Here is a 23,466-nt window from a genome sequence, read left to right on the forward strand (position 1 = left end):
CCGGGCATGTACGATTCTCCCGCGCACCTTCTCGGACCACTCCCCTGTCCTTATCACACTTACTGCACCGGCGAAACGCCTCCTACCATTTGCTTGGCGCTTTCCCCCTTAGTCCTTGCTGGACGATGCCTTCAGGGAGGGGCTGGCTGTGGCCATTGAGGAATTCTTTGACGCTAACGTCGGCTCTGGCGACTCGTTCTTGACCATATGGGAGGCCTTAAAGGCGTACATACAGGAAGAGTCCTCATCTCTAAACGTGCAGGGTCCTTAAATCTATTCGAGGACGCCTGGCGTTGCTGGAGAGCAGGCTTAAGGACATTGAGGCACGACGCCAGCGGGATGATGGCGAGGACCTAATTCAAGAACTTGCCCAAACTCTGCGTGAGTACCATGAGGAGGCTGATTCCGAGGCTAAGCATTTGGGAAAATATGCCACCGCGCGATCCTATGGGGAGGGAGACCATCCCGGGTCGGTTCTGCCGCAGCTGACCAAACAGCGTAGGAGTAGTATAGCGATTCCTGATATGAGATCCCCCAGACAGACGAGCCCCTACCTGATGAGCAGGTCGCGGACCGCTTCAGTGAGTTTTATACATCACTATACGCCTCTAGAGGCCCTGCCCCATCGCCGGGATGCCCTAGGGTAGCTGTGCGCTCTATAAAACCCACAATCAAATCAAATCAAATCAAATCTGCCCTAGAGGAACGTATTCTGGACTATCTGACTCATATCGAGCTGCCCTGGCTGTCTAAATCGCATCGTGACTTCTTGGTGCGGCCGGTCGAGAGTGAGGAAATTGTTTGGGCCCTATTGTCAATGAGGGCCGGGAGCATGCCGGGTAGCGATGGTTTAACTGTGTCATTTTACAAAACGTACTCTGACCTGCTGATCCCTCGACTATTGACACTCGTTGAGAACATGGCAGAGGCAGGGGAGATGCCCCCCACCATGCGAGAGGCGATAAATGTTGCAATTCTCAAACCTGGGAAGCCCACGGGGGATTGCTTTTCGTACCATCTGTTATCGTTATTAAATGTTGACGCGAAGATATTTGCAAAAATCATCGCTAATCGTCTCAGTCCTCTGGTCACCACACTAGTTGCCCCTGAGCAGGTGGGCTTTGTCCCCAGTCGTAACCTCACTTACAACTTGCGGACGGTGTTTGAGGCATTCCAACACACTCGTCCAGATGTCTCTGCTGTCGCGGGGGTGGGGGACCTTTTCATCCAACTACTGAACACACTGTACGCTTCCCCTACAGCCCGGGTTCGTATTGGGTCGCTTACAACGGACCGCTTTAACATCAGTCGCGGCACTAGGTAGGGATGCCCCCTCTCTCCTATACTCTATGCTTTGGTGGCCGAGCCTCTCGCATGCGCTTTGCATGAATATCATGGACATCGGGGTATACGGTTCTCTACATATAACTTGATTGTGTCCACTTACGCAGACAACACATTATTGTATATGTGCAACCAGGAGGTAAACCTGCCAAAGGTGCTGCGTGAAGTAGTCTTATTCAGCTCCCTTTCGGGGATCCACGTGAATTGGACCAAATCACTCATGTTCCCGCTCACGCCCGCCACCAAGAGATTCGAACCGGAATATCCCATACAATGGACCACAGACACGGTACGGTATTTGGGGATCCGACTACACACAGATTCGGAGGTGGTTCTCAGAGAGAACTACGGGGTGGCTGTCTCCAAGTTGGAAGACGATGTTACTAAGTGGATTGGCCTTCCTTTGTCCTTGATGGGACGCATTTCCCTCATGAAATTGATAGTGCTCCCTTGTTTTCTGTTCCTGTTCAGTAATATACCCATGGTCCTGTCTAGTCTGCTTTTTAAGCTACTACACTCACTTATACTTTGACTGGTATGGGCTGGGAAGCAACCCAGAGTCGCGTGGGAAATTCTTACCGGTCCTTATGAGGAGGGCGGTCTGAATGCTCCGGACCTGGAGTTTTATTATTACGCCGCGCAAAGCGTTCATGGATATCATTGGATATATACGGCCCTGCGGATATTCCGCACATACTTATAGAATCGATTGTTGCTGCCCTGGCCCCACTTCCCGCGCTGATGTCTCGCCCTAGGGATCGCCGGACGGGTTTCCTTGACTCCCTGAATGTTGTCACTCACGCCTGGCACCACATGATGGATGCGCAGGCCTGCTCGCTTCTGTATGCCCGAAGGCGCCCCTTGCCTGGTATTCGTGGCTTGCCCCTTGCAAGGATAAGGGGGTGCTGGCAGCACTAGCCGCTCTAGATATAAATCACATGGGAGACTTATTCTTGGACGGTAGGGCTCGTACTTGGGATGAGCTAGAATCTGAGGACACTACGCGCTCCCTCCTTTCCCACTTTCAATTTCACAGGATCCCACATGCACTAAAAGACCTGACGGAACCTCAGGTGATCACGGCATATGATGTTATCATTAATGCCAAGACTTCTACCAAGTTAATAACTAATCTGTATCGAATCACTCTTTCTGAAAGGACGACGGATTACACTAAACCCCGCTTGGCATGGCAGACTGACCTGGCAGTGGACTTACCTGATGAAATGTGGCGATACTGCTGAACTAATATCAAAAAGACATCACTCAATGGCCGCCACCGGCTGCTGCATTTTACGTTTTTAAACAGGGTTTATTATACCCCAGAACGGCTTTTTAGATACGGACTATGGGAGAGCTCTTGTTGTGAGAGATGTGGAGGGCAGCTAGCTGATTTTTTACACTTGTCCTGGTCCTGCCCGAGAATTTCCGCCTTTTGGTGCACAGTTTATGAGGAAGTGAATAGAATTACGAATCTCTCACTTATCCCTAGTCCCCTGCTAGCTATTTTGGGGTACTCTAAGACCATTGCAAAAGAACATAGAAGACTTGTCGATATGGCCTTTCTTGTAGCCAAGAGGTGCGTTGCTCTTTCCTGGATGCGAGGCCCGGTCCCGACGCTTTCCCAGTGGACTAAAGAAATGCTCTACTGCTGCACACAAACTGAGTTATATAGCGACTTACTGCCCCCCCCCCCCGCGCAATAGGCTCAAGAACTTCTGGGCACTGTACCTGGAGAAAAGGTCTGATCGAGACGTTTCCACTGCACATGAGGCTGACACAACTTTGACGGAGGGGAAGTCACAGGCGGGTTCGCCCCCCCACGTTGACGAGTAGGTAATTGCTGGCCATGGGGGCCCCTGTCTGGTTTTGGGACCCGGTTCAATATGCCCTCGGTGGGCTATGCTTGAGTGTACTGGGTGAGACTATGCTCTTATTGTTTGTCAGTATTGATTATTGTCTCGGAAATGTTGTCCTTTTATCTGACTGATATGTGTATACTGCAGTGTCGTTGATTCATGCTCCTAATTCCTGTGCATGTCCTTTGCTTTTCTTTGTTTCTTGTTTGAAATGCCAATAAATAAATTATATATATATATATTTTTTTTTCTGTAATAGGCAAATCATTATCTAACTATCCCCTCATCTATACTACTATTATAAAGAGAGAACTTGCACCTTTGGGCAAGGTAATCTCGGGAACCACAGCGCCAATCTACACACCGGATACATCTTTGAAAATGTCAGGGTGTGTAGATGTAGGCTATATAAATAAATATAAATAAAAAAAAAAGCAAAATTAAAAAAATTAACTTACAAAACAAAGTAGTCCCCTGAAAGAAGCGCCGGCCGGGACCTAGCGCTGGCCGTGACGGGACGTGCGTCATGACGAAGGAGGAGTGGCGGCGTCATGGAGGAGCTGCGGCGTCATGGAGGAGCGGCGGGGCGGTGGTGCAGTGGTGCAGTGAGTATCGGCGGCGACGTCATGATGAGGCGACGGGTCAAAGTGGTGGCGACATGAAGAGGAGGAGCGGCGTGTCAGGTAAGGAAAGTAAATCGTCGGGGCGGGAGGGAGTCGGGCGGTACTCGGGAGGCTGGAGGCGGGGGGGTCGGGAGGCTGGAGGCGGGGGGCGGGAGGCTGGAGACGGGATGCTGGATGCTGGAGGAGGGGGAGGCGGGAGGCTGGAGGCGGGGGGGCGGGAGGGAGTCGGCGGGTGCACCGCTCGACAACATGCTGCCCCAGCCACCTTCTGGCCCCGGCCTAAAAATGCAGCCCACAGCCCCCTTCTGCCCCAGGCAACGCTGGGGCGGGCTGCTAGTTTCCTATAGAAAGGGAAACTCATTCAAGGACCATCTAGTTGACAGTCACTATGAGTGCAGAAACAGGAAGAAATCTACAGTTTTGTTTTCTTTTCCCTGTATGAAGTGTAAGGCCTGTAAGAACTCACACAAGGTCAAAGAATATCAAGTACCGGGGAAGAAAACCAAAACCAAGATCTCGAAATTGCTTAATTGTAATTCAGATTACACTGTATACTGCTTGATGTGCCCCTGCGGGAAAAAATATATAGGGAGCACGGTAAAACAAACTAAACTCAGGGTCCTTGAACACATGAGGGCCATCACCTCGAAAGACCAAAGCTACCCTGTGGCCCAGGACTTCGAGTTGATGCATAACAGCAATAGTAATCTACTCACCTATTTCGCACTGGATCAACTAGTTAGAACTGATAGAGGGGGAAACTGGGTGAAGAAACTACGAACCCTAGAATCTAGGTTCATTATCCAGCTCCAGACTAAGACCCCTGGAGGGATGAACAACGAGGAAGAAATGTGGACACATATCTAAAACGTTGTCATCCATGACCCCCTGATAAATAAGTATGAAAAATCTGAGCAGAATCTATCTATGAAACCTAGAAATCGGCCCAATCCCTAGAAACTATAAAATAATGGAACTATATTTTTTGATAAATGTGATAACAGAACATGAACTATATGGAAAAAGCCCATTCAGGGCTTGACTGTAAAAAATCAAAGATAGATAAAATGTTCCATCGATCTTAAATCCGTTAATTAAATTGTTAGCTCTAAACGTGATCGTTATGAGTCTTGCGAATCAACGGCACTAAGAAGATAGGCGACCAGTAATATGTCTGACAATATTACTTATGCGTATCATAGATATCACAAAATAATTGATTGTCATAGTTATATAAATTGAATATATGAATGTTTGTCATACATAATGAAATGTTACCAAGCCATACTGCTGTGATTGATTATCTATAGCACTGAACCACTTTAAGATGGCCGCCACAAGTAAAGTTTGAATTACATGAACTGTGCCGTTTTTTATGTCTACCTTTTTAGAACACGTGACAGGTTGTCACCATGAATTTTATTTAAATCACTATACAAAAAAATGCTGGTTTACACTGACGAAGGCGGCAACGCCGAAACGCGTTTGTAACCTTGCCAAAACTGCAGAAAAACTTGGCGAAACCACGCTGGAGCGGCTCTGAGTGCTCTTTTTGAAAATCTAGTCCCGAGGACTGAGGGACTTTGTGTTGGTTTATATATATATATATATATATATATATATATATATATATATATATATATATATATATATATATATATATACCAAGTAATAGTACAAATGGTCTGTATAAAAGGCAAACCCATTAGGTCATATCACGAGTGTGGCTTGGGCATTGTAAATACCTTCTGTGACATTGAGCTCTGCCCTTACCGGTTCCTTGGTTGGTTGATATGCTTTATTTTGATACATAAAAATATCTTAAAAGCAGTACATACAATAAATATTTTAAAAAAGGCATTCACCAAATGTACATAACAATACATCCAAAAAGATGAAAAAGACAATAAAACATTAGGATATGTACAGTTAAAAAATAATTAAATTGATACAGAAAGCCTATTTGAGCGGATCAACCAAGACCATTTTAAAAATTTTGAGACACCACAAACTACAAGGGCGGAAGTGTCTGTTAGTAGAATGCGTAGGGCCACTGAATATTGGCGGGTGCCAAATGATCTGCACACTGGTTTGAGCCAACGCTTCCTTGGGTTACAATAGTCTGGACATTCGAAAAAGATGTGAGCAACCGTCTCCACCCGCGTGGGACATAGGGCACAATAGGGGGAGTGCTGGGAGGTCGATTTCCACCTCGATATCAAATATCCTACTGGTAGGGTACCCACCCTAAACCTAAAGTACAGTGCCATATCAAATGCGATGGAAACCAAATCAAGATAGGGTTCGTAAGCCACCACGTCTTTGATTCGTAAGAAAGCTGCGGTGGAATTACAGTGTCGTGGGTTGCTAATGAGTTTGAAAGAGACCCAGTCCCAGTACAGTTTCTTCAGGGTGGCTTTGGGTGGGGCAGAGCGAGTGACCCATGCTTCGCCCAATCCCAGCTCCCCCAAAAGGCTTTTGACATCCCTCAACCACTTTACCCTGTGCCAAACCCCCATGGCCATCACCTCGGACAGGCCCTCAGCGTATGAGGCAAGTTCGGGGACCCTCCACAAACGAGCCCACAGCAACAGGGGCCGTAGTCGTGGCTGATCCACGATCGATCTACATCCCAGGTCCAGTAGTACGGGAACTGTGGGTGTGCTCAGGGGGAGAGCCATTAAATCTTTCAAAAATTTGCTCTCCACTTTGGCTAATACCTCCAAATTACAAGTGCCCCACAGCTCTGCCCCATATAGTGCAGCGGAGACCCCTCTAGCTTTATAGATATCACTAACAGGGGCCATACAATGTTTGAGCTCTGCCCTTACCGGTTCCTTCAACGCTCACTTCTTTCAAAGGCTTCGCCTTCTCTTCCATCTCCCGCTGTCTTTCTATGAGATGTTGTCGCAATAGAAGCCAGAACGTAAATGCATAGAAGATCTGCAACATAAAATGTATTTATTATATTTATTTAGCAGTCCATGACATAGCGATCCACAATGTTAACAAAATAATAACATCAAATGTCAGAAAATTCTCAAGAGGAAATTAGTGGGCAATAACTTTTTTGGAAAAAGAAGAAAATCGGCCAGGGTAAGAAAATACGCTATTGTGTTAAAGATGGCATACTTTAAGATGTATGTATTCCCACGTGGCAAAGGGAGGCTCTTTCTGAGACCACAAGACGTCACATGGTGGAAAACAGACTCCCTCTAAGATCTCAACACCCTCATGATGTAAAAATGAGTCTCCATATGAGACCACAATACCCCTAGGATGTAAAAGATGACATATCTAAGACCTCAATATCCCCTTGATGTAAAATGAGGTTCTGTCTGAGGCCCTGACTCATCTCCTGCTGTGCTATCAGAAGCTCAAGCTGCGGCCACAATACTTCCCAAGATGTAAAACAGGCTCTATTTGAAGCTTCAGCACAACCATCGTAAGGTACAAGAGCCTCCACATGAGGCTAGAGTTAAAGAACTGCTTAAACATAACATGAGAAGACCATCGTGCATGCCTTCAATCACCTGGAAAGTCTATTCATATGCAAATCATTCAGTGACTGACTTCTGGGATTCGATCGTAAGTGTGTGGTTTGGACTGTTCCTCCACTAGAACAAAGAGAACCTGAGTGGTAAGATGTACGCTCTTTTGTACACAAACTCCCTTGCATCAGTTGTGCAGCACACATTTTCCAAAGTGCCCGGATGAACTCAGGGGCGGCTCTAGGCTCATGGCAGCCCTGGGCAGGGAGCGTCGGTAGGGGGCCCCGGTAGAGGGGGTCCGGGTGGAGCCCCAGAAGAGGGGGGGGTCAGGGTGTTTGGAAGTGGAACAGAGACGGAGGCCGCCGAATCCCTGCCAGGGGCTGCCACGCAAATATGTATCCATCCTCAGAGGATTATTATATTAAGGATATATATTGGCGTGGGGGCCCCTGGGGTTTGGCGGCCCTGTGCAGTTGCACAGCTTGCACATGCCTAAGGCCGCCCATGATGAACCCCTCAGTAAACACTCGCACTCACCTTGGCACAGAGATGCGCACAGGGCATGGTGTAGGGCTTCAGGTCAAAGTCTATCAGCACCGAGGTGGGGACGCCAGGAAAGAGCTCGTCCTGTGTGACGTTCAGACCCATGAAGAAGTTCTGGATCACCAAGACGGTCCCGTAGGCGGCCAGGAAGGGCGCGCTGAGCATGGCGTAGCGACGGCGGTCGCGCATCATCCAAATGACGCAGGACCAGAGCAGCAGGACGAAGGTCAGCCAGCTGTTGTGGGTGATGCTCCACACCTGAAAAGGACGAACAATCAAGCGAACGCTGAAATGATGGCCGTCATTTGCTATGCTCAGTCAAACAGTAGTGAAGTTCCATGTCACCAGAGAACTGATTATTGGCCCATGGAACACAGGATAAGCCAGTTAAAAACAAGCATTGGCATAGCCAATAGGTCTCGCTTTTGGGACCTTATAAGTATTTAGTTATGTAGCATAATATAGTGTTTAACCATGCAACAACATTAACTGTTGCATGGTTAAACACTTATAAGGCCCTAAAGGCAAGACCTCTTGGCTATGCCAATGCTTGTTCAATATTATATACAAGTCATAGTTGCTGCTTATTTATCTTATGCAACTAACAACCATTGACACAGCCAATAGTCCTTACTTGTAGGTATGATGTGGCTTGTTGTATCATATATCTGTATGCAATGACCGAAACAACAAAATACAAGTCGGGCAGCACACTGTTCTTAACACAGATTTTTAGCTTACGTGTTTTTAAGCCACGTCCTTAATTACATTGACCACGCCCCTTTGAGAGACCCTCCAGTTTTTTCTTCCCACTTAAAAGCCCTGGTGTAGAGGATGAAGAGGGCAGGGCGAGGTGGGCAGAGGCAGATAAATGAACACAAGGAAACAGAAGAACAGGAAGAAAGGCAAATGTGGAAAGTGAAATGGACAGAGAGAGAAGGGAGGAACATTATAAAAGACAAGGGTAGAGAAAGATGGACGGGTGGGTAAGATGGAGGGGGAAAGGTATGTAAATGGGAGCACAACGGAGAAGAAGAAAGGAAAACGTAGGGTGCTGATTCAGAAAGAAAGGTCATACATTTTCATCCACCGACCTACTACTAGGGTGCAGTCATCATTACATGACTTTTGAGAGCTAAGGATTAGTTACTTACCTGTATTCCTAGTTCTCTTCCAGGGGTATCCTCATCAAAGTCATAAGCATTAGAATATTCCCGCCCATGCGCGGGACCCCGGAAACACTATATTATATGTGCCCCACATATATATATACATATATATATATATAAATAATATATATATATAAAAACATGCAATAGCAGCCAAATAACAACAGAGCTGAAATATGCTGTGAAGAATTTCCACCATACATGAATAATCAGCATTAGAAACATGAGAAACAACACCAAAGATTGTTTAGAAACTGTTTTAATGCTCAGAAAGCAGTAGAAATTCTCACAAGTCACTGGAAGCATAGGAAGCTCCCAGGCTGCATTGCAAACACACAGTCTAAAAAGACTGAAAAGCTAACCTGTAGCTGATTAGCAATAAACTGACACCGTGCCTTTAAGGCACTCATGACCCCCTGTATCCCATCATGCCCCAGGGGTGACAGTTAGGTCAGTTGTTCTTTTCGGAGACTGAAAAACAAACCCGATAACAAATAGGTTAACAATATCTCCTTATTAAAGAGTATCCTTTGCCCGGGGAGGCGGGAGGGTTGCTTATGACTTTGATGAGGATCCCCCTGGAAGAGAACTAGGATTACAGGTAAGTAACTAATCCTTCTCTTCCGGGGGATCCTCATCAATAGTCATAAGCATTAGAATAGAATAGCGAGCCTCTCCTCTTCTCTGCGGGCAAAGGAATGATAAGACAGTAATCTCATCAACAAGTCTGAGTAGACTATAGACTACCCAAACAGATTCCTCAAGGAGGCTTGCCCTACTTGAGTATCGGCCCTGGAATCAGATTCGGGGCAGTAATGCCTCGTAAAGGTATGAACCGATTTCCAGGTTACAGCCTTGCATATTTCTGGCATTGGAATCTCATGCAAGAAAGCTACTGTAGCGGCTTTCCCTCTAGTGGAATGCGCTTTTGGTGACATCAACAAAGGCTTGCCTGCAAGCTGATAGGCCAATTTAATGCAAGAGACAATCCATCTGGAGATGGACCTCTTGGCCGCTGGAAAACCTGTTCTCATTGAACCATAGTTCACAAACAGTTGCTCCGTTTTCCTAATCCCTTTAGTCTTTTCCAAATAAAACTTTAGCACTCTCTTAAGATCTAAGGAGTGAAGTGACCGCTCGGCTGGGGTCGTAGAATTTGGAAAAAAGGAAGGGAGGGAAATAGACTGATTTATATGAAAATCAGAGATGACCTTAGGCAAGAAAGATGGATGAGCCCTTAGGACTACTCTGTTGTGGTGGAAAACAGTATATGGTTCCATCGCACAGAGCGCTTGTATCTCACTTACTCTGCGCGCAGAGGTAATCGCCACCAAAAAGGCTGCCTTCCGCGAGAGATGTTGCGAGGAGGCCTTGTGGATGGGCTCGAAAGGAGGTGACATTAACCTGGATAGAACTAGGTTTAATTCCCAAGAAGGAGAAGGATTTCGCACAGGGGGATACACTTTCTTCAACCCCTGGAGGAAGTCCTTAACCACTGGAACCTGAATGAAAGACATCTGATCAGGTGATTTTCTGTATGCTACAATGGCTGACAAATGCACTCTAATAGAAGTGTACTTTAAACCAGCAGTTGCCAGGGAAAGGAGGTATGGTAAGATGACGTCCTCCTGCCCCTTAGTCGGATCTAAGTGATGATCCCTACACCACAAGTAAAACCTTTTCCACTTGAACGCATAGGACGCTCTCGTGGAAGGTCTTTTAGTCTCCTTTAAAATGTTCATGCATTCGGGAGGCAAGTTCAAATGTCCATATTGCAGGACCTCAGGAGCCATGCTGTTAGGTTCAAAGATGGGAGGTTGGGATGCATTATCCTCCCGTTCATCTTGCTCAACAGGTCCGGCCCGCAAGGGAGCCATTTGTGTGAACACACAGACAGATGTAGATGGTCCGGGTACCACCACTGCCGAGGCCAATCCGGAGCAATCAGGATCATTTCCATGTTCGACCTGAGGAGCTTGGAAACTACTCTCGGAATCAGCGCCAGGGGAGGAAATGCGTATGCGAACATCCCTGACCAATCCATCAGTAGAGCATTCCCCTGCGTTCCTGGCCGGTGGAACCTGGACGCGAAGGCGTGGCATTTGGTGTTTTCGTCGTCTGCAAACAAGTCTATGGATGGACAACCCCAGCAACGAAAAAGCTCTTCTACTACTTCGTCGTTTAGCACCCAGTCTGGCTGATCTTCGAAGTGCCTGCTGAGTGCGTCTGCTTTTACGTTCAACTCGCCCGGAAGGTGCACTGCCCTACTGTGAGCCCTCGAGAGAGAGAAGCCAATGCCAGATTGTCTGAGCCTCTCGAGAGAGTGGGCGAGATCTTGTGCCTCCTTGTTTGTTCAGATAGAACATGGTGGTCGTATTGTCCGTCTGAACTAGGACTGAGTTGGATTCGATCGCTGGTAAGAAAGCTTTGAGAGCCAGGAATACCGCTCTGAGTTCCAGCATGTTGATGTGGTATGTCTGCTCCCTCGCAGACCACTGGCCTTGAATTTGAAGCGGACCCATGTGTGCTCCCCAGCCTTGCAGGGAGGCATCCGTCACTATAGACTGGGAAGGAACGGGTTGGTGAAACGGTACCCCCACCAGCACATTCTTTCTCCGAGTCCACCATTTGATGGCCTCTTTCGTCGCCTGGGAAAGAATGATACGATCTTCCCAGCGTCCTGTCGCTTGGTCCACTGATCCTCCAGAGCCTGTTGTAGAGGACGCATTCTCAGCCTGGCGTTTGGGATGAGAAAAATGCAGGACGCCATGGACCCCAGTAGGGATGCTACTTGTCGGGCTGTTGAAAGCCGAGACTCTAGCAGAATCCCACATTTCTGACTCATGGAAAAAAGTCTCTCCTCCGAAGGAAACGCTTTTCCCAAGCTTGTGTCCAGAACGGAGCCTAGTTAGTGGATGGATTGTATAGGCTGCTGGACTGACTTTTCCAGGATCACATGGAGGCCGAGCCTGTGTAGCTGGTGCAGGCACAGTTGCAGATCGTGCGTTACTTGTACCGGAGATGGACCTTTTAGGAGCCAGTCGTCCAGGTATGGGTAAATGAAGAGACCCTTTTTGTGAAGAAAAGCCGCCACCACTGCCATGCATTTGGTGAAGACTTGTGGTGCGGACTTGAGACCGAAGGGTAACACCTTGTACTGGTAGTGTTTGTTCCCTACGACAAACCTCAGGTACTTGCGATGTTGTTGAGCAATTGGGATGTGAAAGTACGCATCTTGCAGATCCACCGAACACATCCAATCTCCAGCTTGAAGATGTGGACATATTTGGTGAAGCGCTAACATGCGGAACTTTTCTTTGACGATGACTTTGTTTAATAGTCGTAGGTTGCGTATTGGTCTGAACTTGTCCTCCTGATCTTTTTTGGGGACAAGGAAGTATCTGGAGTAAACTCCCTTTCCTCTTAGAGCGGGAGGAACCTCCTCTATCGCTCTTTTTTGCAGTAGGACTTTCACCTCTCTTCGGAGCAAGCTTAGCTGGTGAGGGCAAGAGCTCTTTGGAGGGATGCTCTTCGGAGGAGCACGGGAACGTATCTTGTATCCATTGCGCATTATATTCAGCACCCACTGATATTTTGTGATGCTGACCCACTCTGCCAGGTGTTGTGAAGCACTTCCTTCCACTGGAGTGGGTAACGGCGCCAGAGGAAGCCGCTGTTCAGGCCTTTCCTCTTCTTGTCGTGTTGGAGGATTGTTGGTGACCTCCTCTACCTCTGCTGGGCTTGCCTCGAAACTGGGGTTTCCCTTGGGTCTTATTTTGGGACCACCGAGGGGTTTGAACCCTCTGTTGAGCCCCTCTCCCCCTGTTGGTCTTGAAGCAGCGCTTGAATTCTTTTTTCTTCTCCAAGCCCACCGCCTTCACCGTATCCAGTTCCGTCTTCATTCGGGTCATCTCTTCGTCCGCATGCTCCCCGAAGAGAGCGGAACCTGAAAAGGGGAGATTAAGGATGCGATGCTGAGCATCCGGCTTCAGACCTGTAAGGCGCAACCAGGCCGATCTTCTGGCACAAACCCCATGTGAATAGGAATGAGCCGAAAGCACTGCACCATCCGCAGCCGTGCTTATCATCTGATTCGCCACCAGACACCCCTCTGTAACAGTCTCTTTAAAGTCCTGCTGGTCTTCTTTTGGCAGTGTGGCTTTGAATCTTTCCATAGAGTCCCATAAGGCTCTGTCGTATCGACCCAGAAGCGCAGCTGCACTAGCAACCTTAAGAGTGGAAGCAGCTGAGTTGCAAACCTTTCAACCCCAGGAGTCTTGAGCTTTGCTGTCCGTATCTGATGGGACTGAAGAGGAACCAGCGACAGCATGTGTCTTCCTCGCCGCTGCCACAATTACAGAGTCCGCTGGAGGGTCAGATTTTACAAACACCGGGTCAGAAGATGCCGGTTTGTACTTCTTCTGAATGCGGGGTGGTACCGCTCTGATCGCCGCTGGAGTTAGGAAAACCTCTTTGACAGGATCCATAATCCCCGGGACTAAAGGCAGCAGAGGCCGGGAGATGGCTCTCTTGTGTAAAGTCTCAAAAATGACTGTCGTTGTTACTTGAGGGATAGACATCTCAATGTTCAATTTCAGTGCTCCTCTTTGCAGTACATCCAAATACGTGCCAATGTCATCCACTGGGGAGGACCTGGACGTAGGACTGTCCGTCAACGTAGGGGAGTAGTCCCTCTTGGACGATCTGGTAGAAGAGGTAGATGAAGTAGACGGAGTACGTCGACGTCTACGGTGAGCACTGTGTCTCCGCTCCCGCGACCTTTTTGAACGCTTCTCCCGTCTAGGAGAGCGAGACCTGATCCGATCTTCTGTCCAAGGTTCCCTTCTAGGAGATCGGGATCTTCTGGGAGATCTGGCTGGTGGTCTCACAGGTGATTTGCGCCAAGGAGAGCGAGACCTGATCCAATCTTCTGTCCGAGGTTCCCTTCTAGGAGATCGGGATCTTCTGGGAGATCTGGCTGGTGGTCTCACAGGTGATTTGCGCCTGGGAGGGCTACGCTTGTCCATCTCCTCCAACAGATCCTGAAGCGGAGACCTGTGTTGTGGGCTGGCATATTCCTGCATACGTTTGGTAGTCCCAGAATCTCGCCAATGGTCCAAAGATTTGTACCATCTAGGTGACAGCCTGATTTGCTCGGCCGAAGGATCTGGCCGAGGCTCAGGAGATCTGTGCACAGGACTTCTGGACCTTGAAGGTTCAGTTGAGGAGCCAGAGGACCGTGAAGATGAAGGACGGGAAGCAGACTCCGTCACCATGATCGCATCTGAATGCCTCGACGTCGAGCGTTCTTCTCTCGCCGTCGAACGCCTTCGAGGAGTCAGCGGGTCAAACAATCTCGACCTCGATTGTCCATGAGAGGGTCTGTAGTCTCTCGACGTCGAGCGGCGATGAGCAGCCGTCGACGGAGTCCTCTGTCTCGACGTCGAACGGCGAAGACCGGCCGTCGACGGAGCTCTCTGCCTCGACGCCGAACGGCGATACCCGGCCGTCGACGGAGCTCTCTCTCTCGACGTCGAACGACGACGTCCAGTCGTTGACGGAGGCTTCTCTCTCGACGTCGAACGACGATGTCCAGTCGTCGACGGAGCTCCCTGCATCGACGTCAAAAGGCGATGACCGGCCGTCGACGGAGTTCTCTGTCTCGACCTCGAGTGCCTGTGCGACGACGGCGGAGGGGTATTGGGCACCCTCGACGCCGAGTGCTGACGAGGCACTGACGGAGACTGCGTCCTCGATGCCGATTGACGAGCCAGGCCATAAATGCGAATCCTCTCCCCGTCTTTGAGAGTTCTTCCTGACAGGTGCTCACAATGAGGACAGGTGCCTGGATCATGATCTTCAGGCAGACACAGGATACAGACGTCGTGGTTGTCTGATTTTGCCTTCTTGTTGCCACAAGAAGGACATTTGTCAAAGAGTGAAGGCATTCTCAGAAGAAAATGTTCACTAAACTGACTGAAAAAAGCAGTATCTTACTTGACTAGATGTTAACTGTCAAAGTAAGAGCAAAAATTGTCAAAAGTGAAGTATTTTTCTGTCAAAACCCAGAAAAATAGTGGAGCTGTGTAACCAGGGTCCTTCTCTGAAGGAGCCGGAAAGAACAACTGACCTAACTGTCACCCCTGGGGCATGATGGGATACAGGGGGTCATGAGTGCCTTAAAGGCACGGTGTCAGTTTATTGCTATTCAGCTACAGGTTAGCTTTTCAGTCTTTTTAGACTGTGTGTTTGCAATGCAGCCTGGGAGCTTCCTATGCTTCCAGTGACTTCTGAGAATTTCTACTGCTTTCTGAGCATTAAAACAGTTTCTAAACAATCTTTGGTGTTGTTTCTCATGTTTCTAATGCTGATTATTCATGTATGGTGGAAATTCTTCACAGCATATTTCAGCTCTGATGTTATTTGGCTGCTATTGCATATTTTTATATATATATTATTTATATATATATATGTATATATATATGTGGGGCACATATAATCTAGTGTTTCCGGGGACCCGCGCATGGGCGGAAATATTCTAATGCTTATGACTATTGATGAGGATCCCCTGGAAGAGAACAAACAGTTACTGTAGAACATCTGGTAAACGTGCCCATTGCAGCTTTCCACTCCTACCACTGGGAACACCATGTAAGTATCATCTGCTCTGTCCCCACCTCACAGCTATAAGAAGGATAAACATCTGCTTTGAAGCCTGGTTTTCAAATACATTTTTTTCTATGGGAAAATGTTTTTTTTTACATTGGCAAATTCCTTCTGAAACACCCCCACAAAACTTGGGGGTGTTCCATTCCCCTTCTCACCATAGAAAGGAATTTACTTCAGCTCTTTTACGGAGTAAATCCCTAACGATTTCCTGGGTGGGAGGATTGGAGGGGATTATCTGAGGTGTTCACAAACTCTCAAAACAAACCACACCTTGATGCGCCCACTACTTGCACGGGTTTGCTACTGCATACGTGTACACACGCCACTCTGACACACACGTGTAGAAGTAGAGCAAATTACTCCCGTCAGGTATCCTTTGTGCATTCCTGGCAGGTATAAACGGAGCCAGACGTGGAATGGAGAAGGGGATCCAAGGAGTGGAAGTTAGGTAAAGATCAGGGAAAAGAGATAAAGAGAGAGAGGGAGGGAGGGAGAGAAAGTGAGTGAGAGAGAGAGCGAGAAATAGAGAGAGAAAGCGAGAGAGAAAGAGAAAGTGAGAGTGAGAGAGAAAGAGAAAGTGAGAGAGAGAGAGAGAGAGATAAAAAGAGAGAAAGAGAGAAAAGAGAGAAAAGGAGGGAGAGAAGGAGAGAGATACAAAGAGAGAGAGAAAGAGAGAGAGAAAAGAGAGAGCGAGAGAAAGAACAAGAAAGAGAGAAAGATAGAGAAAAAGAGAGAGAGAGAGAGAGAGAGTGAGAGAAAGAGAGAAAGAGAAAGAGAGAGGTAAATGGGCATAGTGAGAGAACTGAGCATGGTGGACTAGGGGGCAGAGAGCTGAATATTGGTCAGGAATGTCGCATACAGAGATGTGCTTAGAGAGAGGGCACGGTGAGAGATGACAGGAAAAGGACAGAGAGACAGACATGCAGAGATAGTGTCAACTGCTTCAAAAGACAGAAACAGAGAACCTGACAGAACGGGAGGCAAGATCAGGAGAGAAACAGAATGAGAATGACAGGACATAGAGAGCAAGAGTGACAACTGCTTCAAAAGACAGGAACAGAGAACCTGACAGAACGGGAGGCAAGATCAGGAGAGAAACAGAATGAGAATGACAGGACATAGAGAGCAATCGAAAGATAGAGACAAAGAGAACAAGCAGCGAGACAAGAAGAGACAGGAAGAGCTTTACAGGGACTGATGGACAGTGAGACAGACGAGGAGACAGGAGAGGAAAGCACTCACTTTGCTCCGAGACATAAGAGCAAATAAGTGTTGTGGTCTGCTTACATATTTGGAGAAGGGCTTTCTGACAATAAGGTTCTCTAGTTGGGAGGGGTGAAAGGTCACACCTGCTATCATTAAATGTTGTGCTTCAAAAGGCATGCACACAAATGCGGGCCTACCAAAGGAATTCCGACGCTGTAACCAACACCGTACAGCTGTTATAACGAGGACTTCTTTATTCCGCCTAATGGGCAACTCTATCCCCTGAAAACGGCTTCCAAAAATCCGTTCCTTCTGACCCTCGTGAAGCGCATCGAAGACCAGGCTCCACGTGAAACCGGCCTGCCTTTAGTGCGCGATTCTTTACTGCAAAACAGTCTTTACCTGCTGTGCCACTTAACTTTCAAGGAGCATTACAAGGAAAATACTCGTCAATTTCTCAGCTTGCAGAGCTGTAATTTCAGCATTACCCCTTTTCACTCGGCTCGAATGCACATATATTAGTCACACAAGCTCGCTCGACGATGGGCCCGCAGGTACATCCCGGGTGTGAGGCTGCTAAAACATCCAGCACTTCAGAGTGTAAAGGTGGGTGTGATTTATTGTAGCAGTGATGGTAAAACATGTTCCGGCTTACACCCCGTGGATAGTAAGATTTCTGATTTATTCTGCTTTAATTATATGGAAAACATTAAGACCGACGCTCGTGGGGTTGTATATCGTTGCAACGAATTCCGTTGCACCGCATGCCTTTACCACGCATGCGTTACAACAGAATTCGTTTTCCACGCATAACCTTTACCTCAAATATTCCTTTACCGCGCATAGATTTACAACGTTTTTCGTTGTAAAATTATGCATGGTGAGGGCCTACTAAAGGTTATATCTCTCCCCTTACATGCCTCCAGCCTCCACTCCTTATAATTATCCCTGCCCTTAACCCTTAATATATATATTTTTTTATACTAAAATGACCCTTTACCTTTTAACTCGCCTCCTCTCGAGCTTCTTTGGTTACGTCGGTCGTAGGTCGTAAAGAGGAAGCGGAAGTTACTTTCCGTTTCCTCTCTAACGACGCTGACTGCATCAGCTTCGGCTCTTCAGGTTTTGTTTTTTGGGGGGGGTGGGAGACACCCCAACCCCCCTTTTTAATCCCACGCTTTGTTTTTTTTTGGGGGGGGGAGACCCCCCAACCCCCCCCTTTTTTTTTTTCATTTACCGCACATGCCTTTACTACGTATTTTGTAGTAAAGGTATGCGTGGTAAAGCCTCTCGTTGGAACCACGCATGTGTTGTAATTTATTTATTTATTTATTTTATATTTAAACTTATAATGCGCAACAGCTACCCGCAGTGGGTTTCCCGGCGCGAGGGATAGACTGAAGAAGAAAAACAAACCTCTCAACAGCACCATGAATCAGCTAAAGCGGCATGAAGATCATTGGAAAAGTATGGTTTTCAATTTTTTCCTAAAACAGAAAAGGTTGGTTTCTGATTTCAGAGTGATGGGTAGTGCATTCCAGTATTTGGGGCCTAGATGGGAAAAGGCCCGACCCCCCCCATCCTTACAAGCTTGAATCTTGGGACAACAAAGTCACAGTTGGCAGAGGATCTTAATGTGCGACTAGGCTTGTAGGGTTGGACCAGACTCTGCAAGTATTTTGGGGGCGAGCCCTGCTTGATTTTAAAAAGATAACATAGGGCTTTGAATTTAATACGGCGGGGGATCCTAAGCCAGTGTAGATCGTGCAGGGCCTGTGAGGCCGATGATCTCCTCAGGATGTTACAAAGAAGTCGGGCTGACGAATTTTGGACAACCTGGAGTTTGTTAATGGTAGCCGCGTCGGCACCGAGATAGAGGACATTTCCATAGTCCAGGCGAGATGTTACTAACGCCTGGACAACGGTTCTCCTGGTGGCATGAAGCAGCATCCATAGAATTTTCTGGAGCCATCGCAAGGTGGCAAAGCAGATGGCGGCCACCTTTGTGGCCTGCTGTCTCATGGAGAGTTTGTCGTCTATGAGAAATCCGAGGTTGCGAACCACAGAAGTTGGCTGGGGAAGGGGTCCCATATCACTGGGCCAATGTTGGGGGCCCCATAGATCTTTATGCTTCCCTAAGATGATAATGCATGCGTGGTAAAGCTTTTTGTTGAAACGGCCGCGTGTAGTGGCCGTTTCCCCGCTCGTGGCAGATGTTTATACGGACTTCAGCGCCTTGTTTCTTTGCCTAAATTCGATGTACCATATTGAAGAAGGTTGCGCCGCTGTTTGCAAAACTGCAAGCACCTTAAAGAGGAAAAACATTATTACGAAGAACGTGCCCCGCCGTGTATAAAAGTAAAAGCGCCATCACAATGTAAAATGTTATACAACACACAATAAACGCCGCGCACTGATAAAGCAAAAAAAAAAAACGCGCAGCATAAGGGGGCCTGCGCGAGTCCCTTGCGGGAGGGTGCCACCATATGGTGCACCATATGGCACCGCGCACTCCCGCAAGGAAATTGCCACAGGTGCATGCGTTGCAATTAAAGGCAATGGAACACGTGCACGTGTTTGGCTGAAAAGCCGAAGCGATAGGAATAGGTCATTTTGCCTATGCAACGCATGCACGTTGCGTAGGCGAGACCAAATGACAACAGGCATCGAAGGGGCAATGTAAGTGAATTAGGAAGTAGTGTGGCTCACTGGTTAGAGGCGGCAGACCCGAGAGCAGAGGACGGCCCGGGACCAGGGTTCGATTCCCGGCGCGGCAGGTTTCTGGACCAGGGTCAGCGGACTCGATAATTCTCTCGCCTCGGTGCCCACTCTGATCAGCGGTCACACTCGGCAACTCTGGGCATTAGCTTGCCTCATCTTCACTAACGGCCCCACCAGACCGCCGGGGATGCCTGGTCGCACCCTGGAGATACACATTAAGGGACCATCTCTCAGGGAAGCCAGGAAGGGTTTCGCAGCGGTCGAAGCGCCAGGACGCCTACGGGTAGCAGTGCGCTATATAAATGCCAACACACACACACACACACGCTATATAAATGCCAACACACAGGAAAGGTAAGGTGAGTGAGTGCCTGCTGCAGAGACCTGCAGAACCAACTCGGCCTTTCAGACATTTGAAACTGACTAAAGGGGGGGGGGACAACTGGATTTTGAAATAATCCGGGTAGGAGAAACTAGAAATTAGCCAGGACAATTGGATGGCAGTAATAATTTTGAAATCTCAGGTAACTGATCCATGTTTAATTGATTGTACTTGCAGCTCTAGTAAATTAAGCACCCTTGCTTTTGTGGGGAAACTCTCTTCCAGAAACCCAATCTGTGTTTTTCAGACGTATGCCCAAAGAAAAACCAGCAAAGAGTTTATTTATATGTTTTTCCCTGTACAGCATATTTTTCAACTTTTTTCTTCCAATTGAAAACGTTCCTAAAATGTGCAAAGTTTTTATGGCGCTTTACTAAATGTATAAGGCCAACGGCCCGCAATTTCACAAAGTGACATTTCAAATTCTATTTTCGGTTGTTCTTTTGATTATTTAATTGCTAGTCATTTAATTTCTCAAAGGTAAGACTTAATCCATTTGCTCTTAAAGATCATTCAATAATATCCTGTACCCCAGGGCCGAAACTACGTTTAGGTCACTTTAGGCAGCTACCGCATACTACAGCCAGAAGAGGGCACCAGAATGCAAGAAATGACCTTTAAAATGGCAGTGCAACTATGGGAAGTCGAGTATGTATTACAGCATTTTTCCTGGGACTCCTACATTCCTTGCGGTCGAACAGAATATCCGTTATTGCTTTAAGAAAATGTCTGCCCACTTCGTTACCGTATTACCTCTCCATGAGCACATTATATCGTTTTTTTGTACTTCTAAGCCTCACGCTAGGGACATCATTCCCACTTGTAAGCGAATTACTCCTTCATCAGTCTTCCTTGGCATGGCCAATACCATTTTTTTAAATTTCAAAGTATTTTATTGAGTTTTATAAAAACACAAGTGAATAAAACAATTTAGGTTGCATCTCACATCATCTAAAGAGTATTGTATGTATGTAGTTTATACATACGAGAAAAGACAACAAAGGTTGATGTAATATCACATGGAGACCGTTGTATACCGCTGGATTTGTTACAGTATAGAAAATATGATCATTGTATGTATGTGAGAGAGAGCTAAAGTCATGTCTATATACGTTGTAGACACAAGAAGTCGGCAGGGTATGCCCAGACGTGGGTCCCTTGCTCACTTTGCCACTGGATTCAAACTAGCCTGGCTGATGAAGGCTTGGCAGATCGGGCTGGACTGTTCAGATGAGGCACAGGGTCAAGACTGATTTGCACATAGCCAGGTCTGAACTGGGGTGGCGAAGTGAGCTAAAGAATGATGATGGATTCAACCCAAATCTGTGACTGGGGGGTGAGTGTCTGAAAAGTTTCAGTGCTCCGTCCATCATCTCCTTGTGTTTATACGTTGTAGGGCATCAGAATTTGCACTATTTGTATCACTGAACACAATCCGATATGAAATCACACAAGGGTAAAAAAATGGAATGTAAGTATTACACAAGGAAAAAAGAGAAAAACAGCCATTATCATGGATTCCCAAAACTAGGTGTATGAAGGGTAGTGTGGGTAAGTTAGTCTCACGAGGGTTGTACTGGTCTAAGAACAACATCTGCTAAAACTTGCAAATACATTAAGAATGAGGTCAAGGTGGCTTAACCTGCTCCAAGTATTCATCACGTTTATCCCAAATGAAGGAATTCGCGGATATCCGTGGATATTGTTGCACTAACATTCGATCCGCTTCTCTGGTGTACCTCTGCCACTCACAACACGTGTAAGTAGGAGTGTTTCCAGGTCTTTCCGACTACTTAATATTCAAAATTGTTTTGTGTTCTAAGGTAAACATTAGATCTAGCAGTAATGAGTCAATTTTATCAAGGGTTAAGTTGCCTCTATTTATAGAGGGTCCTATAACGGTAAAACGGAGGGGCATATTATCAAGGGGTTTTATCTCCGCTTTTTCGGCTTTAAAAGCCAAGAAAGCGGAGATAAAATTGTCTCCCTATTACCTAGCTGTCGCTAACACCAGTTAGCGACAGCTAGTAGGAGATAGCGACCATCTTGGGCCCCACTTTGCATGTCAGTGATATTTATCACTAATGACATGCAAAGTGGGCGTGCCAAGATGTTAGAGACTGGAAACAGTCGCTAACATTGCTATCTCCTATTACCAACTTTTGGAGATATTCGCGCTCAGCGCAAATATCTCCAAAAACCTAACACCTGCCCTGAGCAGTTCTTAGCCATGTTATCCTATGGGAGGTGGATAACATGGCTAAGAGCATTAGCTCGGTAATGCATGAATATCGCTGACTTTTCAGCAATATTCATGCATTGCGGTCGATTTTTATCGCATTTGCGATAAACTTTGGTAATTCCAAGGTTTATCTGCGATACAAATCGCCGCAGCTCAGCGGTAAATTTTTGTCTCTAACCAAGCAATAGCGATGTAGATCTTAAGGGGCGTCACTTTGAATATGTTCTGCATGTAGGCGTATATTCCATCCAAGACGTCTTTTAGAAGTGGACAGTTAAAGAACATATTTGAAAGGGAACCCAAATTCGTTTTGCAACTCCAGCATTTACCTTCTGCTAGGGTCTCTAACTTTGCAAGACGGGACGGAGTCCAAAAGGTTTTATAAAGTAAGTGAAATTTGGTCTGGGTGAGATTAGGTGTGATTTACTTCAAGGAGATGGAAGACCATATCTTAAACCAGTCCACCTTAGTGAGTGCAAAGTTGTTGTCAGTAGACCAGTAAGTCACCCATTTGCCCTGTATAAGTTGGGAATGCAATGGTTTTAGAATTTCGTAAACTTTAGAGACCACATGATCTCCTTTTCTGACTTCATTGATTAATGAAATGCAAGACAGGTTCTTATAAGGTGAGTGAGTGAGTTTTGAGATTTCTACCTTTAATTTTACAAAGTTGTAAAAGTCAGAATTATTTACCCCATACATTTGTTGCAGGACCACAAAAAACGTGGGTTTCTAGGATCTACGTCTACAGACATTTTTTATTTAACCAAAACATCTACCACCCTTCCAATATTGCTTCTCCTTTTGCTCTAGACTGCCCTGTTGGTAAAGGAGGAAGCCTTTTCCAGTTCTTCCTGTTTTTGCTTCTCTTTTAGAATCGAGCGTGATTACTCTTGCAAGATGTGTGTTTTTAACTTCATTTCATTCATTTTTCTGGCATTGGACCTGCTTAGTGATCTTTATTAAAGAATGATATGCCTTTGCTAGTCGGGTCCTTCTACCTGGAGCCGAGGGTTAGCGGGTTCTGAGGCTGGTTAAATTCATGAGGATGTCAGCCTTTTAGAACATGTTATAGTGCTGGTCTTGCCTGAAATAATCTGTTCATACTCCCCATTAGAATTTGATTGGAGGCATTAATATTTATCAGTTTGCTCAACCACCCCTTCACCTGCTCAAATTGGCGGGGGATCCCGCAAGACTTGTATGGGGCCCAATAC

The 23,466-nt window shown here is 46.8% G+C and overlaps 1 protein-coding gene across 1 annotated transcript in view; it reads right to left on the reverse strand.

The window, feature by feature from the left end:
- Nucleotides 1–23,466, reverse strand: part of LOC147706209 (piezo-type mechanosensitive ion channel component 2-like) — a 612,835-nt gene that overhangs the window by 473,643 nt on the left and 115,726 nt on the right. The window contains exons 8-9 of the mRNA XM_086929599.1: nucleotides 7,855–8,118; nucleotides 6,658–6,769 (exon numbers count right to left, since the gene is read on the reverse strand). Coding sequence (XP_086785725.1) covers nucleotides 6,658–6,769; nucleotides 7,855–8,118 — 376 coding nt within the window. The remainder of the gene's footprint in view (nucleotides 1–6,657; nucleotides 6,770–7,854; nucleotides 8,119–23,466) is intronic.

The sequence above is a fragment of the Lissotriton vulgaris genome, chromosome 7 (genome assembly GCF_964263255.1).
Source record: "Lissotriton vulgaris chromosome 7, aLisVul1.2, whole genome shotgun sequence".
Classification (NCBI taxonomy): Eukaryota; Metazoa; Chordata; class Amphibia; order Caudata; family Salamandridae; genus Lissotriton; species Lissotriton vulgaris.